This window comes from Nematolebias whitei, chromosome 21 (assembly GCF_014905685.2).
Source record: "Nematolebias whitei isolate Nwh7 chromosome 21, NemWhi1, whole genome shotgun sequence".
Lineage (NCBI taxonomy): Eukaryota > Metazoa > Chordata > Actinopteri > Cyprinodontiformes > Rivulidae > Nematolebias > Nematolebias whitei.
In genome coordinates, this window is record NC_056518.1 from 26,256,939 (window position 1) to 26,275,180 (window position 18,242).

An 18,242-nucleotide genomic window follows, 5' to 3' on the forward strand; every position below is an offset into this window, starting at 1 on the left:
CGCTGCCTGGCAGTAGTCCCATCCGAAGCTCAACTGAACTTTATTTGACCTCTTTCAAGGTCGGTCAGCTCACAGTGAAATGTCCGCGTGCGGCTGGTGAGTTGTATGGCAAGCCATGTTGCCATATAACTGAATTTTATGGCAAGCCATGTTGCCATATAATTGGGTCGCGGCTGATCTGCTGACGCAATGAAAAGCCCGACACAGATCCAACCATCCAGAACATTATCATGGCACGGACCCACTCCGAATTCGATTCGGGTCGGACAGGGCTTCGGGCCCAGGTTAGAAATAACAGCTCTACTGCCACAGGGAGTTAGTTTTTAGGTAAACGTAACTACATAACATAACTACGTCCCACACATTCACCAATCACCACCGGCGTCATATTTAGAGGCTTTTTGACTTCACATCAATGTCATGAAAAGCTGAAATATAAACAATAATCTTAGGGAAGTTTTGACTGTTTTTATGACTATGGCTGGGTGCGTTATTTCTGCCCATGAAACACGTTTGGGTTAGCAGAGCGAGCTGAGTGAGGAGCTGCGTGAGGCTGCAGCTGGCTCCAAGGACACCAAGTTCTGTGAACTCAGCTGAACTGATAAGGTTATAGAAGTTCAGAAGACAGCTCGGGGCAGATTCTCGTGACTCGTCTTCGTGTGTGTACTTTATGTATATTTAAGTAACCAGTCCTGAAAATCTGACCTTGCAAGTAAATAGTGGTTAAAAATCTTCTCCTGAGAGTGTTTCTTTTTCAGTCAGTAAGCTAAAGCGAGAATATTTTTCTCCAACAAATAAGCTCACCAGCTCGGTTTTGCCTAGTAGACAACTCCAACACTGCTCTTGTGCTTTTTTAGAATCTCCTGTTTAACCTCAATGCTGCAGATGACAGAGGCCTTCATCCTCTTACACAAATGTTAAGATTTTCAAGCTCAGATCTGTATTTTCCCAGGGCCCTTTTCTTTTCATTCATTTAATTTGAAATACCTCGACATGACTTAGTCTTCCCCTTCTGTGTTTTTATAATCAGGTCTCTCTTGTAAATGAGTCCTTGAGGCTCAATGGGATTTACCCGTCTAGATAAAGGTTGAATGAATGAATTTATGGTAGTTGGAAAACATCTCCGTGAGGCCTTGCTGCCACCAGGAGTTTGGATCCAGACAGCTAACTAAAAACTTTTTTTTTTAAACTACCTCCACATGGCAGCCGTTGCTCCCCTTTATCACCAAGGTGAACATCACTCTGTCCTAAAAGTGGTGTCAGTACTGCATTAATGGAACATTTGTCTAGTACAAGTACACACACAGTATCGGTGCATCCCTAAAATAAAGATCAAGTATTAAAATGCTACATTATTTTCTGCAAACACACACAGAAGCATACAAATACCGTACACAGACAGTTTTTTTTTTTAGGCTTGTTTAGGGTCCTAAAACTGGACCGTTGCACCAGAATAAAGCCCGGTTCAAGATCTTTAAGTTTTGTGCTGCGGGGCTTGAAAATGGTCTTGGAGACAGTGCAATGTGAGTTTCACGTCACACGTGGTCTTCGGGACCCCATCACGTGTCCCCGTGTTCTTAGGAACAGTAACAGAAACGAGTCCAAAAGACAGGAAGTGACTGTTTTTCTCTCCATCTGGCTCAACGCGTCTCTCAGATTATAAGATGAATCGATGAAACTAAAGCAGGTAGATTTTACTACCAAGAGAAACAATCTATTTTTAAATGTTAGTATTTCTTCGTTACTGTCTATGAGCCCTGCTGTGCCAGAAACTGAACCTGTGAAGATCAGTTTCTGAATCCCACGGGCAAAGTCTCACAACCTGCTCCTCTTCCTCCTCGTCCTCGTCTTCCTCTTCTACATTTCCTGACATGCCGTCGTCCTCTGTCCTCAAATGATTGTGGCCAAACAAAGTCTTAGTCCTAGTTTTCTGGTTTACTTTGTCCTCAGCGTCAACAGAGGGACCTTCTTGTCTTCGTTCATTGTCATCTTCTACACCCTCACTTTGCTCCTCCTCCTCCGCATCTTCCTCCTCCTCATGATGATTTCCAACAGCGACAGTCACGCCTAATTTACCATGGCCGGCTAGCTGAAAGAAGGAGGTGTGTGGCGTGGCCGGGCAGGTAGAGAGGGCGGAGTCGTACACAGAGAACGGCAGGTGGAGGTAATGTCCTGCAGCCGCCGCTGCGTAGATGCAGCAGCAGTCGGGACGGAAATCCCCTTGAATGCCCCGGACCATTCGGAAACGCTTCCGAAGAGGTGGACCGGCCTGAGGCGCCGCCAAGCAGATCCGGGCGGGCACCGCTCTGTGGGCGGGGCCGGCGGTGGGCGGCAGGATGCAGGGGCCAGCGGTGAACGCCGGGTTGGGTGGGAAGCACCAGTCGGAGCTCTGCAACAGGATCTCTGCTCGCAGACGCCGGAGAAGGTTGTTGACGAGGACGGAGCGGCGGAGGAACGCTTCGGGGTCGTCGATGAACCGCATCTTCTCCAGGGAGAGGCGCAGCACGTGAGTTCGCTCCTCCAGAACCGGAGAGACCTGAGGACAGCATGAAACATCCACCTGTTTGTAACCGGGTCATAAATAAACGACATGAGATGCATGCATAAATCTGCTTTAGATAACCATTACATCATCTGTGAAACACTTTGATGATCAGCAACAGTTTACACAAACAACTGAAACGTGGACCCCGAGTTCCTCTAAATGTTCTTTACTTACAGTCTGGCAATAAGATCTGAAGCTGAAGCGAGGTTCTTCATCATCATCGACAAACTTCCTCTTGAAATAAGCGACCTTTGACACAGAAACATGATCTGGAATTCGTCTAAAGGGAGGTTCTGCAGGGAGAACAAACAGAACCATAAATCTGTTGAGTTGTTCAAATTTAAATATTAACATAATAACATATGTGCACAAAGACCAGGTGTCTGATAAAATATAAAAGATGACAATAAAATATGAAGTCAGAAGTAAAAATGGGTCAAATCAGGGATGGACAACGTGCTCCATTAAGTTTTTTTTTTTAAATGATCGCTGATTCTGAAATTTGATGATGAGTTAGGCCACAAATGAAACTGGATGATAAAACCGCTGACTGATATTGAAAACTAGACGAAAGAACTAATGTGATGTACACAGAAAATGATGAGTCAGCATTCATACAATTAATGCTAAACAAACTCCTACTACCATTAAATACTTTGTGTATTTTAATCATTGATGTATCAAAATATTGAGTTTGGTTGGGAATACTGCGCTAAGAATTCTAGTATTTGTAACTTTTGTACTTTTTAAAAAATTATCTTAGTTTTACAAAAAAATACTGTGAAATATTTTAAATTCCTTCAAAATGTTCAGTCAAATCTACTTGAACAAACGTGGATCTTTGCCATCTTGTGTTGCTTTCAGATACAAGTTGTTAATTTTAGCTTTCAGCTATGGATTTGTTTTGGTTCGACAGTACTTGGCTTGGCTACAGTTTTTCAATTTTAAGCTTGCAGCTACAGTTTAGCTGTTAGCTGTGACTATTTCAAGTTCAAGTTAAGTTTATCGTCATTCATGTACATGAGGTGGAACGAAATTATGGACTCAGGGTCCCAGTTACACAGCAAAATAGCAATTTTCTAATTTATTTATAATTTAGCTTCTAGCTACAGTTCTGCTTTAAACTTTGATTTGACCATTTTTAAACCTTCAGCTACAGTGTTGCCCTTGTTAGATTTCAACTAGTTTTAATTAGTTTTCAGCACAGTTTTGCTCTCGTTAGCTTTCAGCTACCGTTTTACTCGTTAGCTTTCAGCTACCGTTTTGCCGAAGTAAGCATTCAGCAAAGTTTTGCTCTCGTTAGCTTTCAGCTACCATTTTGCCGAAGTAAGCATTCAGCAAAGTTTTGCCCTCGTACGCTTTCAGCTACCATTTTGCCCTCATTAGCATTCAGCTACCGTTTTGCCATTGTTCGCTTTCAGCCACCGTTTTGCCCTCGTTAGCTTTCAGCTACCGTTTTGCCCTCATTAGCTTTCAGCTACCGTTTTGCCGAAGTAAGCATTCACTTTTGGGGAGTGGTGGCGCAGAGGTTAGAGAGGTGGGCTTGTGATCCGAAGATCGCCGGTTCACGCCCCGGCCCCAACAACATCAAAAATTGTGGGTGGGGTAGGTGAAACACCCACACTTGCCCCCACCCTCATTCGTCCCACTCTGGGCCCATGAGCAAGGCCCTTAACCCCCACCATGTGCTCCCTAAAAAAAAAACTAAAAAAAAACAGGTCTCTCTTGAAAATGAGTTCTCGTGGCTCAATGAGACTAACCTGGATAAATAAAGGCTAAATGAAAAAATAAATAAATAAAAAATTCAGCAAAGTTTTGCTCTCGTTAGCTTTCAGCTACAGTTTTGCCAAAGTAAGCATTCAGCTACCGTTTTGCCCTTGTTTGCTTTCAGCTACCGTTTTGCCCTCGTTTGCTTTCAGCTACCGTTTTGCCCTCATTAGCTTTCAGCTACCGTTTTGCCCTTGTACGCTTTCAGCTACCGTTTTGCCCTCGTACGCTTTCAACTACCGTTTTGCTCTCATTAGCTTTCAGCTACCGTTTTGCCCTCATTTGCTTTCAGCTACCGTTTTGCCCTTGTTAGCTTTCAGCTACTTGTGTTAATTTTAGCTTTCAGCTACAGTATTGCTAAATGTAGCTCTGTTTTAACAGTTCAGTTCTAGATAAGATTTAAGACAAGAAACTGTTGCCTGCAGTCGTGTTTTTAGCCAACTCTTAGGCCATAAAGTCTCCTCCTGCAGCCTTGATGTGGAAAGTTCTGCTCGCTCAGCTCATTTCACCTTCAGGATCAGCGAAACGGGTCAAATATGGTCTTAAAAACTTCAGCTGTAACTCATTACGCCTGCATTTAGGGGAGCTTAAATAAAGTCTGTGCACCTTGTGTAAACTGCTGTTCTGAGCTGCATGCTGGGTCCGGGTCGGACAGGCACGTCTTCCTGCGGCGTTCTGAGTCCCAGACGGGGGGAGGGTCTCCCTCTGAGTCCAGGAGAGGATTCATTGATAAAACCAGGGTCATCTCTGTGTCTGGTTCAACTCTGAAACAAAAAGCCGAGCAATCAGAACCAGTCAGTAGAATAAAACCATTAATGCTCATCATTCTTGATCGCTTTATTTCCACAAACCTCCCAAATGTCCTGCATATGCTTTCCGACTGACGCAGGCGACGTTAACAGGCTGTTTGTCTGATTCTGGCAAGCACACAAGTTTCTGTGTGACAAATGTGAGCGCTGAAAACAGCGAGTGGCTGATAATTGTCAGATGGTTGGCAGCTTGGTTCTGCAAAGCGCGGCTCGCAGATGGAGAAGTGACACCCGCTCGCACCGCGCACTCCCCATTGATTAGCTGCTAGGAGAGGTGGCGAGCGGTTTGACACCAATTTGTTTGGTGAAATGGATTCAACGCGTCAAATCTCGCCGGGGAGCTTCAGTCAACAGCGTGGAAATCCAGGCAACAAGGAGAATGATGGGCCTCGTACTCAGGGCAAACAAGTGGACAAAAAGGTTTGACTTTAATTAAAAACGCAGCTTTGTCCATTGCGCATAAAAATTTGAAAATCTTTTCCACTTTCAGTTTGTACCAGAAGTGATGCAGACAAAAAGAAACAGTGACATGTTGGTTTGTACGAAAGGAGGTCCAATCTGCCATCTGAGCCTCGTCGCTGTGAAAACAGAACCCGACTCCGCAGACTGATGGGTCTATGATGAGTCTGGGAGTCTATATAAGACCAAGCAAAACCAAAACCAGCAGATGGACATCTTTCCTCCACCTGCCAGCACAGAACTTATCAGAACCCATTGGTTTCCTAGCTTTTCTTGAAGGAATGCATATCGCCCGCCCCGTCAGGCCAGAGTTTTACACCAAGATGATAGTTTGTTGAGAAATAATGTTGGAAACGTTTCCGCCAAACCTTAAAAAATTACATTATGCAAAAACAAGGTGTTGTCAATGACTCTCAGCTACTACCACAGCAAATATTAGCTCAGTATCTGTAACACTAAGTTATGAACATTTTGGTGTTTTTTTAATGGTGTCTGGCTGGAGTGTTCATCTTGATTGGGTTGTCTCATGAAGTTAATGCGCTGTAGAGGAGCAGTGCATCTGCAAACTAAAATATAAAAGCACACACATTTCCACTAATTGCCATTCTGTAGTTACAATGTTGACACTGAAACGGTTTATTACCCCCTCCCCCACTAATAAGAACCAATTATGTCCCTGTTATTGAGCGGCTGTAGCAGTTAATTAGCTGCTTTGGCCCCTTCTCCGTACTGCTTCTTCACCCCCAGCTGTTCTCTTCATCGCCTCCCGTCTCCACGGCTGCTGCTACATTTGCAGGAGCACAAAGAAACAAGCATGCCATCACCCCCCGGCAGGGACCCCCTCCCCACTCCTTCTCCCTGACATCCTTTCAACGGCGGTCACAGTTGACAGCTCTCTGAACCGGGGAGGTAAAGAAATAAAAAACCTGCAGCTTCTCTACATGTTCAGCAACGCTTCTCTTCAAGGAGAAAGAGAAGACGATTCGAACAGACTGAGGGAGGAATGGACGGATGAGAAATAAAACAAGGAGTGAGGCGACGATTCCTCTCTAAAAATTTTTAAAAAAGCATGTTAACATGCTTCATCCCAACTCTGACTCTCATTACACCCTCCGATGATTGGAGATAATTGTGATGCCAGGGCACGAGACAAACTGTGGGAGGGAGGACGGGTGAGTCGACGGAGGGATGGATGGATGGGGGTGAGTCAGAGAAGGAAAGATGAGCGCCTCGGGAGGCTTGTCATGAGCGGAGACGGATCGCCTGCAGGGCTGATTTCTGCTGTTATGATTGACTCCCTCCCTCCAGCGCAAACACACACTCAGACATGCACAGCTTGTTGTTGCCTGAAATATTTCACAGCGACAAAAAACCAACGTCAACAGACACAAAACTATGCTCAGAATATTCATTTTAAAACCGTTTTAAATGTAAATTCATTTCAAACCTTGATGTTTTTTTTATTGAGGGAAAATTCCTTCTTGCATCCTCGTCTGTTAGCAAACTGCCCCAAGAACCATCGAAGACGGGAAACGGCCACAACTCAGTCAGTTTAAAATGTTGGTGTGGTAGTATCTGACAGTCATACACAACACTCTGATCAGGACATCTTGTGATATCGCATGAGACTGGAAATGATACGTGCAAAGAACGACAAAAATGCCTGCAAATCAATCTTTCCTCAACAAGAGTTCAGTCTCTGAATCTGGCATGAAATGCAGCGGGTGACATGCATTCCTTTAAGGCGACTTATTCGCATCACATGTGGTACATGAGGTGGAACGAAATTGTGTACTCAAGGTTCCTGTTACACCCAAAATTGCAAAAATATATAGTTTAAAAAAGAAACCGTATACAAGGATGTAAGATATACGCTAAACAATAATAATGTAATATAATGGTGTATTAAACAGCAGCTTGAACATGAGTCTGTTGTGAGCAGATGGGTATGAATACAGCAGATTAAGAGAAGTCAGCAGCAATTCCTTTAACATAGTGGTAGCAGCCTCCAGTGCTTGTACATGTACTCAGAAACACCCCAATACTCCAGATTGATACAATGTTTATGCTTTGTGACGTCATTTCTTCTTTAAAGTGAACAACGAACAAAAAGTCTATAGTTCTGAGATATTTTATAATAAATAAAGGAGATGTTAAAGCTGCAGGCTGTCTGCTGTGTTCTGAATTTTAAAAAATTTGATTCTAAAGTTATGGTGTAATGTTTAGAAACCAACTCATTAACAAGTACCCAAACTGAAGTACTTGTACTCAGGAAAAAAAATTATTGGGACATCTCAACTTTAAGTAATACAAGATTTTTTTCATATTTTCTTTTTTAATCAGGTTTGTCTTGTGCCGATGACCTACTCATGTATGTCGATAACTTGTCAGTTAGCCACAACCCAGAACCAATGCATTTAAAACCAGAACCACTTTCACCAAGCTTTAGAAAATCAAACCTCAAGTGTGCGACTTTCCCTTCAAATGGTTCCTTGCATCATATTACCAAAAATGTCACACCTGAGGTACAAAATTTAAAGATTTACAACCACTTAACTGCCCTGAACTGTGGAGGAAGCCATTTTTTTATGCCCACAATAAGAACGTAGCAGGAAAGCTGCTAAAACTGCTGCGTTACGGCCGCTTATGTTGCCATGGCAACTGCATCCTTGTGCAACCGACTGATGATAAAGCTGAACTGATCCTGTTCAGACTGAACAAAATCACTAATAAGTTTACAGTTACAGTCTCATCATACACAGATTTATTAATTGACAAATTATTGAAGAATAATCTGACCTACAGACCTGAACGATTAGCGGTAAATACTTTATATTTTAACAGATACTTCACGATGGTGTCAGTGTCCCGGGAGTGGTTCTACTAGGGTCAGTTGTAGCCTTGCAGTTTCAGAAACTGTCTACTGGGATTTTCACACGTTTTATTTTAAATAAAACTGCAGCTGATTGTAATACACCGCACTGATGTCATTTTACAAACCAAATTAAAAATATAGGATAACAGTCTGTCTGATAATCTGTTATCCTCTGTAAAGTTGTCACTTTGAATCTAATATTTGAAGGAACATAGTTAGTCGTTTGTTTTTTTGTTTACTTTTAAACATGATAAAGATGTTTGCGTGGTGGTGTGTTCAAGGCACATCCTGTACATTCCAGTATTTGACTTTACAATGCGTTTAAATACACCTCGTAAATTTTATCTAAAATGTTGACCTGTGGGTTTGTCTTTTGAAGAAAAACACTCCACGTTTTAAAGGAGAACATGTTTTTGAGTCAAACATGGGAGAGGACGTCACTTTTCCTACCCATGCTTTCAATAAACTTTGTTTCTCTGCGGCCTCAGAAGCTAATTGATCCAGCATGTGTTTGGTTCTGTACCAGTTCCAGGTTTTGGCTGAGCATTTCCAAGCCTTTGGGGGGAGAAGTCTGTGGTTTTCACATTAAAACAGATCGTCTCAAGGGCTTCCTCACAGAGGCACACAAATGGGCCGTGACTTTTACGACGACTCGGGCTGATAAAATGTGCGGTGTTAGGAGCTATTAAAAGTGGAAGGTTCAATCTTTAAAATTTGACTGGAGCATTTTGATTTATTGTATTGAATTCAAAAATAAAATCTGGAGTTTCCTGTTAATAAAAACAAAGCAGAAAGCTCCTCTAACGTCAGACCCAGTAAAAAATAAAATAATAGTCAGCACAAAAATCTGAATAAAAAAATATGATAAAACAAGCAGATTACTGGAGCTCGTGATTCTGTCCATCATCATCTCAAAAGCTTCAAAATGATCTGTAGTTTGTTTAAATTTGGTGATTTGTCACCTGGAAACAAAACTAGTTCTTTTTATATCAGTGTCAGTTTGAAAACTCACTTTTTATATTGAACTGGAGTGATGTCATCAGGAGTTCCAGCCTTATATTTAAAAAGGGCAATCCCCAAGCTTCGCAATTATACAAAGGGATTTCTTGGTGCTACGGCAACCGGCAGAGAAAAATGGTACAGTATTACCTCCCTACTTCATGGTTCGACCTTCGAGGACTCGCTTTTTCATAGTTTTTCAAAGCACGATTGGACACGGAAAAAATAAATAAAAATTGTACATGACACGATTGTTAACTTTAATATTACGTGACTGGGACAGTACAGGATACTGTAAAGTAAAAAGTTAACGAAAAAATTAAATACTTAGGACAGCCGATGCCAGTTTGTAGTTCTCCAACAATAAGCCTACACTGTATTCCTGCTCATAACGACTACATTTCCCAGAAGCCAACAGGGCCCACGCCCAGAAGCCCTGTTGCCTTCTTTTGAAATATAAGGGGGAAAGTTTTGATCTGACTGGAAAAAGTTCAGTCCTTATTCATGTGACTTGGGTGCCCAGTGGATGCAGAGAGCCGCATGGAACCCACTGAGAACCGGACTTCCAGACCCGTCGGCGAATCAGAGAGCTGCTAGCCGGCCCACAAGGACCTCCGAGTAGGAACGCTCCATTATAAGTTCTGCCTCTCTCCGGAGCCCACCGGGACTTTACTGGACCACTCAATTGGAGCACTTGTTCTTTTTAATGTATGTGAATGTTTTAGTACAGTGTCCTGAGATGACTGAAGAAGTCTTTCAGATGAAAGAAAACATTTCTACTTTTTTTGTTTTGTTTGTTTTGTTTTTTGAATGACCAGAAGACCAGACTTAACTTTTTTAGATGTTTCTACCTGGATTATTGAGCGTGCATCAGGATGTCCTGAGATGACTTGTTGTAACATGGTGTTAAATATAAAAACTAAACCTGAAATCTCGTCTCTTTCTGCAGAAGCTCCTGACTACAGAATTGTATCACTAGAATGTAAAATGCTAATTTTAGCTGAAGACACAATCCACCCACAAAGTGCAGGTAAATAGCAGCAGGCAGAGAGCAGCTAATAACTAATAAAGTGTGGGAGAGGAAAATCATCTGATCCTCATCATGCTTCAGCCTAAGAGGACTCTAAACAAACACAGCCCACCTCTATGGAGTCCCATCAATACTCCTGCTGGAGCGGAGGCGGAGATCACAGCGGGGGAGCGCAGATCTAGAGCAGATAATAGGTTTTATGACACCAGGCTCTCCTTGGAGGAGCAACAACAAGGCTCTGTGACTCATGAATCCAAACTGGGCACTTGAACGGAAAGCGATTAGCCTCCAGCTAGAAAGGTGGACGACAGTCACCCAGCAGCAGCATTCAGACCTGCTGAATGAATCAGATGTTCTGCAGAGACGCTCGACTATTTTCATCATCTTTATTTCAACTAAACTGAAAAAAAAAAAGAATCTTAAAATTTTAATAACCATATGGAGGGAAAAAACAAACACCGAGCTGCTGTTGTCTCCACTCCTTGGTTTGTTTGTGGCAGCCTGTCAGGAGCTATCAAGGTCCCGCCTCGGCTGCAGTGGCATGATGAAGCGGGCTCAGGGTCCTCCAGGGGGTTTCATACGACACTCTTTTCACCGAGCGCTGACATGTGTTGTGACGGGGCAGCTGCATTACAGACTCTCTGGAGACTGATTGTTGTGACTGACCGAGGTGGGGGTTAACGGTCCACGACTTTGTGGACAGCACATTAAAAAAGGTTTCATTAAAAAAAAAATAAAAGGACTAAAAGTGAAGGGACATTAAAGAAGAACAGACTTATCTGAAAACAGGTTTTAAATCCTGTATGTGTAGTAAACGACTCGCATGCTGCGTTTGTCCTCTTGATCAAATAAATGAATATTCATAAACAATTCTAAAACTATTTCTTAAGCAAAATTTGAACTTTTTCTTCCATCCATCCATCCATCCCCTTCTGCTTATCCAGGGTCAGGTTGTGGGGGTAGCAGCTTAAGTAGGGAGGCCCAGACTTCCCTCTCCCCAGCCACTTGGTCCAGCTCCTCCAGGGGAATCCCGAAGCGTTCCCAGGCCAGCAGAGAAACATAAGAAACTGCCAGCGTGTCCTGGGTCTTCCTCTGGGTCTCCTCCCAGTGGGACGTGTCCGGAACACCTCACCAGGGAGACGTCCAGGAGGAATCCTAACCAGATGCCCGAGCCACCTCAACTGGCTCCTCTCGACGTGGAGAAGCTGCTGCTCTACTCCGAGTCCCTCCCGGATGATCGAGCTTCTCACCCTATCTATAAGGGAGAATCCAGACACCCTGCGGAGAAAACTCATTTCGGCCGCTTGTATCTGTGATCTTGTTCTTTTGGTCACAACCCAAAGCTCATGACCATAGATGAGGGTGGGAACGTAGATCGACCGGTAAATTGAGAGCGTCGCCTTTTGACTCAGCTCTCTCTTCACCACGACAGACCGGTACAGTGCCCACTTCACTGCAGACGCATCAGTCTATCAATCTCTCGCTCCATTTTTTCGTCATTCGTGAACAAGACCCCAAGATACTTTAACTCCTCCACTTGGGGCAGGACCTCCTCCCTGACCCAGAGAGGGCACTCTACCCTTTTCCGGCTCAAGACCATGGCCTCGGATTTGGAGGAACTGATCCTCATCTCGGCCGCGTTACACTCAGCTGCGAACTGCTCCAGTGAAAGTTGTAGATCATGACCCGATGAAGTCAATTGGATCACATCATCTGCAAAAAGCAGAGATGTGATCCTTAGGCCACCAAAACGGATCCCCTCAGCACCTTGGCTGCGCCTAGAAATTCTGTCCATAAAAGTTATGAACAGAATCGGTGACAAAGGGCAACCATGGCGTAGTCCAACTCTCTCTGGGAACGAGCCCGAATTACTGCCGGCAATGCGGGCCAAGCTCTGACACCGGTCATACAGGGACCTAAGAGCCCGTATCAAAGAGCCTGGTACCCCATACTCCCAGAGTACCACCCACAGGGTTCCCCGAGGGATGCGGTCGAACGCCTTCTCCAAGTCCACAAAGCACATGTAGACCGGTTGGTCAAACTCCCATGCACTTTTTCTTGTTTGTGAAAATTAAGAAGCAAATGTGGATAAATTTGTTGTTTTTCTCCACAATATACATAAAAAATAAACAAATAAATAAACCGATGTGACTAAAAACAAAAAAAGTTTGTTTTGTCTCATTCGTCAGACATTTTGAGGCTCTTCAACATGTATTTTGATCAATTCTTGCTTGTTTGTTTGTGATTTTAACAGTGAAACTCTCCCTCAAAAAAATTAAACTCGACTTTGGAGTTCAGCTTGAACACTTTGGCTCTTTTTCTACATCAGCACCATCTGATCAACCTGGGGTTGCATTTTCTCTTGCATCCACACACTAGGAGGTTGGCTACCGTCCCATGAACCTTATAAAGTTTTAATATTATCGTCAGCTGTGATTAGAGAAGCGTGAAGCTGCTTGGGCATGGTCTTGTGGTCTTTACTTTTAACAAGGATATCTATAATATTCAGTCAGAGCTCCTCAGACAGCTTTGGACTTTGGTTTCTCTGCTCCAAGTTCCTGAGGTGCTCACAACCATACCAGTAGTATGAAAAGACTGAAGACTCCTGTGATTCGAATTTAGGTCAAACACTTGGTTTGAAACGTGACTATAATGCAAATATTAAGGGTACCAACAAATCTGTTCCAACTATTCTAGCGTGTTTTTTACTCCATCACTTACTAAAGGCACACAGATGTACGTTAGAAAGAACTGCAAGAAATGAAGCATTTTCAATGAGTTGTCTGCATTTGTGTGCAGCTACTTTACGAAGCTCACCATACAGTGATCATCAGACCCACAGATTTATTGATCATGATGAAAAATTGTGAAACATCAATTTGAAGCGTTACTTATACCGCATAAATGGTGAAATAATAACGTAGAAGCACCCAAACAATAGCGAAACACAATCTCATGTTTGAACTTGTACAATAATGTGGTGTACTTGTGGTGTTTTACGTGCAGTTGTTTCTTTTTCTTAGTAGTCTTGTTTGAGCTGTGTATTCCTTTGCGTTCTTGGCTTATTTACAACAAAAATACATTGTTTACAACGTGACATGGTTGCTGCTGAGTACATGTTGTGTTGTTGAAGTCAATGTGGTTCTGGAGTGACCTCGTCTATAAATTGTTTTAAAATAAAAATAAAAAAAAACAGGTTGCGTACTGTGTTCTTATAGAAGACTAACACTTTCTACTTGTCATTCGTTCCACAAACATGAACCTGGAAAGAAAATGATGTTCAAGTTTCCCCCACACAGACCAGGAATGCGTCATGAACGTTACATGTACATCGTAAGAGTCAACTTTCTACAGCATCCCTATCATTTCTTTACGTTTTGACACATACGAAAAAAATTTCTAAACACGCCAGGCAAAAACAGCAAAAAACGGTGCAGCCATCACCTCACAGGAGGATCATCTCCAGTCATAAAAGCAGCACTTTTCCAGTCCTTGCTATAAATAATAAGTTAGGTCACGCCCGTTTCTATTTTTAACCCTCAAGTTCACTACAGCTGTTTCAGCCTGCAGCATTAAGGTGCATTTACTCACAACAACACTGTTTTCAACATTACACCTGCTCTCATCTGCTTTTTATTTAAAGTTAATTCACAAACCATTACGTGCTTATGAGTCAAACGATTAATTTGCCGTTTAGTTTTCTGTTATGCCTTTAAAATCATGCTTCTGTGAACGGCTAAGAGCTTGCTGGTGTTTAGAAATGCAGCTCCAGATGTGAGTCTCCGCTCCCTGCTGAGGAAGATGAATGGCTGGGAGGGGAGGGGGGCAGGATGCCAACAGGTTCACATCCTTAATGAGCACAGGAGTCTGCTGAGAGCGAGATACGATTGATAGCACCGCGGCAGAGCCGGATCACAGCGAGAATCGGTGACAAAGACGAGGCATCTGGCATGAAAAGCCAGAACTGCTACCGCCTTTCTCTGGTTTGAGTTTAGTCGGCGCTGCACGGTCCTCCCCGCTGCGTGCCTCACCATCTTCCACATCAAACGCTCTTTGCCCTCAGAGGAAAACAAAATGAAAAAAAGGTGGAATTTCTGGCAAGTGGGTCCGGATGTTGCTGGCAGCGAGCTGAGGTGAAGCAACCTTGTGTCCAATCAGCTGCACTCCAGGCTTCCATTTAAAAAAGACAAAATGTTTATAAAAGGTAGAACAGATGTGGTATTATCATTATTATTATTAATAAACGTGCCGATTACAATACTACTTCATAAAATAAACTCGATATCCATCTAAATTGCTATGATTTTCAGACAAAAAAACGCAATGAATCAAACACTAAATCCTTGCAGATCAACGGGAATTTGGGGAGATGAGAAAAACTCGGGCCGCTTTGGAGCTCCACACATCGGACAGACTTCACAGCAGAAACATTGTCCAAAGTTTAAATCAATGGGGCACAAAATGTTGGGCATCACACGTTTCAGTAGCTTTAACGATTTTTCGCACCAGCATAACTTAAGCTTTATGATTTTTTTTAGAAATCTTTCAATGGCACAGGCAAATCTTTCCCAAATATTGTTTTGTACATATAAAAAAGGTATACGTCACTGTGGTAGGACTTGGTTTACTCCAAAATCCCCCACAAAATGTGGTGTGCACACTCAAGCTTCCACAGCGGCTTCTATTTTAGCTCAAAATCTCAACCTCTTTTCTCAGACGTAAATAAAATAAATTCACATGTGGAACCACAAGAGTCTTCTGCCATTCCTGGCTTCAATTTTTTAAAGATACAACTTGTAGTTTTCACACAGCAACCGTTTGAAGCTTTCTTCTCAGTTTGCCTTTGGTAACTTGGCAGTCAGGGAGTGAAAGGCAGAGATGTGTGGTTACCATGGTGACGTCAAAGAGCCTCTGGCAATAGTAGTTTTAACACTTCTACTAATCATTTTAGTCAACATTTAGCAAATTAAATACACCTGCTAATAGTTTTTTTTTTTTTTTTTTTTTGGTGGAGTATAAACATTTTTAGCATATGAGCTTTTCTTACAAGAAAAGTGTTTACAAAACCACAACTCCAACATGGTTGAAATTATTTTAAGGAGCTTTTTGTTTCTTTTGAACAGTAAAAAAACTTCACATTTTAATGAAATCTTACCTGGTTTGAACTCTTTAGTCCTCTGGCTCCACAGTTTGGGGTTTCGGCTCAAATCCAAGGAGCGTTCAAAGTTAACGCAATTAAAAATATATATATTTAACTGCTAAAAACCACCGGCTCTAATAATAAACGCTGTTTTTCATCACAACTCGGGTGATAATTAGCAGCTGATCAGCTGTTGAGTCTGTTCCCGCGCTTGGCATCTTCACGCGCATTTACCGTTTATTTATTTATTTTCTTCCTCAGTCTTTTAAATCCTACCAGTAACAGCTGTATGTTCCGTTTCATGTAGTCCCAGTTCTGGACGGGGCGGTCGGTTCGCCCCCAGTACTTTCCGCTCCGGAGGAGCTTACCGTGCCCGGCCGAGACGTGAAATGAACCGAAGGCGGAGAAAACAAGGAGACAGTCACCGTTTCTGGCTCCCTCCCCTTTCCGCCCCACTTCCGGTCAATTGCCGCTGAGGAGTTCAGGGACAGCTCGGATTTTTTTCCCCGCATAGGTGCCATGTTCAGAAGAGGATTAGCGCCATAAACAACAACAACAACAACAAAACAATCCAGATTTTTGAACAATTTCAGACTTCTGAGAACAAAAGTTAGAATTTAGGATATTTTTTGTCTCCAACTGTGGCTCGGTTCATCTTCCATACTTTCAGTGGTTATGTTTTTAAAAAGTTAAAAATAGTTGTTGTTTTTTAAACGGTGAATTTTAATTAGTTTTTCCCCAATATATAACTCAACTCATTTGCACCATGAAATAACATCCATCCATCCATCCATCCATCCATCCATCCATCCATCCATCCATTATCTTTACCCGCTTCTTCCTTTTCGAGTCACTTGCTTTTCACTGTGCGAAAGGCGCGGGACAACAAGGACAGGTCTCCAGTCCATCACAGGGCCATTTTGATCTGTGGGAGGAAACCAGAGTACCCAGAGAAAACCCATGCATGCATGTAGAGAACATGCAAATCACCCAGAGCAGCCGCCCCGGCTGGGATTCAATCCGGCAACCTTCTTGCTGAAAAGCGGCAACTCTTCCCACTGCGCCACCCCCTGAAATAACAAAACAAGAAAATATAAATACAAATAAAATAAAGAAAATGACAACAACAAACATTAAATCTTCTTTTTTTTCCTTCACTGAAAGCTCTTGAACTTAACAAAGAACTGCATTAAAGTCAAAATATGCAATTTTTCAACGTTTTGATTCAGCAGATCAGTGTTCCTTGCCCAGACGTGGGTTACCCGGGCCCCATCCTGGAGCCAGGCCCGGGGCTCATCGGCAAGCGCCTCGTGACTGGGTCTCTACCCATTGGGCTCAGCCCAAACAAGCAACATGCCTTCCAGTGGGCCCACCACCTGCAGGAGGGGCCATGCATGTCGGGTGCATGGCGTCATGGGCAGTGGTCGAAGGCAGGGGCCTTGGTGCTCTAACCCTGGCTTTTAAAACAAATCTGGTTCTTGGGACATGGAACGTAACCAGGGAAGAAACTATGTTAAATAAGTAGCCAACTTTAAGTTTTTCTTTATATTTACAGTTTGTAATTTTAACCTTTTAACCAAACCAAGTTGAAAATCTACTGTAAGTTACACAAACTCATTAGTTTGTCGTTTTTAGTCAGAAGTTTAACTCCGTTGTTCTAATACGAAACCAACTTTATATTTCGCCGCTTCTCGACCAATTTGTTAATTAAATAATAGTTTAATGTTTCCACACACAACGATCTCTTTTGAATGAAGTTCTTTTGCTTTCGTGAGTTCTACCTTTTACGACCGGACATGGAAGCGTTGACTTCTTTCTTGGAGAGGTTTTATTTTGGAGAGACGTGACCCACAAAGAGAAGAGGGGAGGGAGCAGGTCTCCACTCATCTGTTATTCATTTCCTTTGATTCGACTGCAGCCACTAAATCTTATTTTCCAGCATCTATCCTCTAAAAACACTTGGTTCAGAGGAGGAATGTTCAGAACTTTGATTTTAGGTCCGTTCTTTCCTCACTGAGTTCACTTTTTTGTGTCACAGAGTGATAAAACCTCAGGAGGCAGAGACAAGAAGCAAAACATAAACGTCTTACAAAAGATAACTGTTTAAACTGATTTCACAGAACTGATCGCTCATCCTTTGACATCTTTGACATTTTTAGATGTTTAGTTAAATAGTAAACAACTTGTTTACGTTTTGAAACTACAACAAGTATATAAGTTTATACCAATGCTGGAGTTTAAACAAAGCAAAAGAAGAAGTGAAATAGTTGCTCCCCCTGTTGGTTGATTTAATTAAAAAAAGCCACTTAAAGTTTTACGAAAGCAGACAAGATGCAAAAAACTTCTTAAACACAAGTGATTTTTTTTTTTCATTTTGTTATTTTTTAAACAATACTATCATCACATTCAAACTCATTCTATTGTAAATAAATTTAAAAGACTTTTTACAATTTAAACTTTATGTACAGAGGAAAAAAAAAAAAACATTTACAGGTTTGTTAAGACACTGCGACACGAGAATGTTGAGTCAAAAACAGTAAGGCACCGATGTCGGCTCGGACACGGGTATTTCATAAAGTAAAACGAATAAAAATCACAAATTAAGATGAACAGATTCA

The 18,242-nt window shown here is 42.3% G+C and overlaps 1 protein-coding gene across 1 annotated transcript; it reads right to left on the minus strand.

The window, feature by feature from the left end:
- Positions 1–656: 656 nt before the first annotated feature.
- Positions 657–15,662, minus strand: sertad4 (SERTA domain containing 4). Its single transcript, XM_037695570.1, has 4 exons — positions 15,640–15,662; positions 4,919–5,076; positions 2,720–2,838; positions 657–2,536 (listed from the first exon to the last, which is right to left on the minus strand). Exons 2-4 carry the CDS (start codon positions 5,055–5,057, stop codon positions 1,742–1,744), a joined length of 1,053 nt encoding a protein of 350 aa, XP_037551498.1. The 5' UTR covers positions 5,058–5,076; positions 15,640–15,662; the 3' UTR covers positions 657–1,741.
- Positions 15,663–18,242: the final 2,580 nt, after the last annotated feature.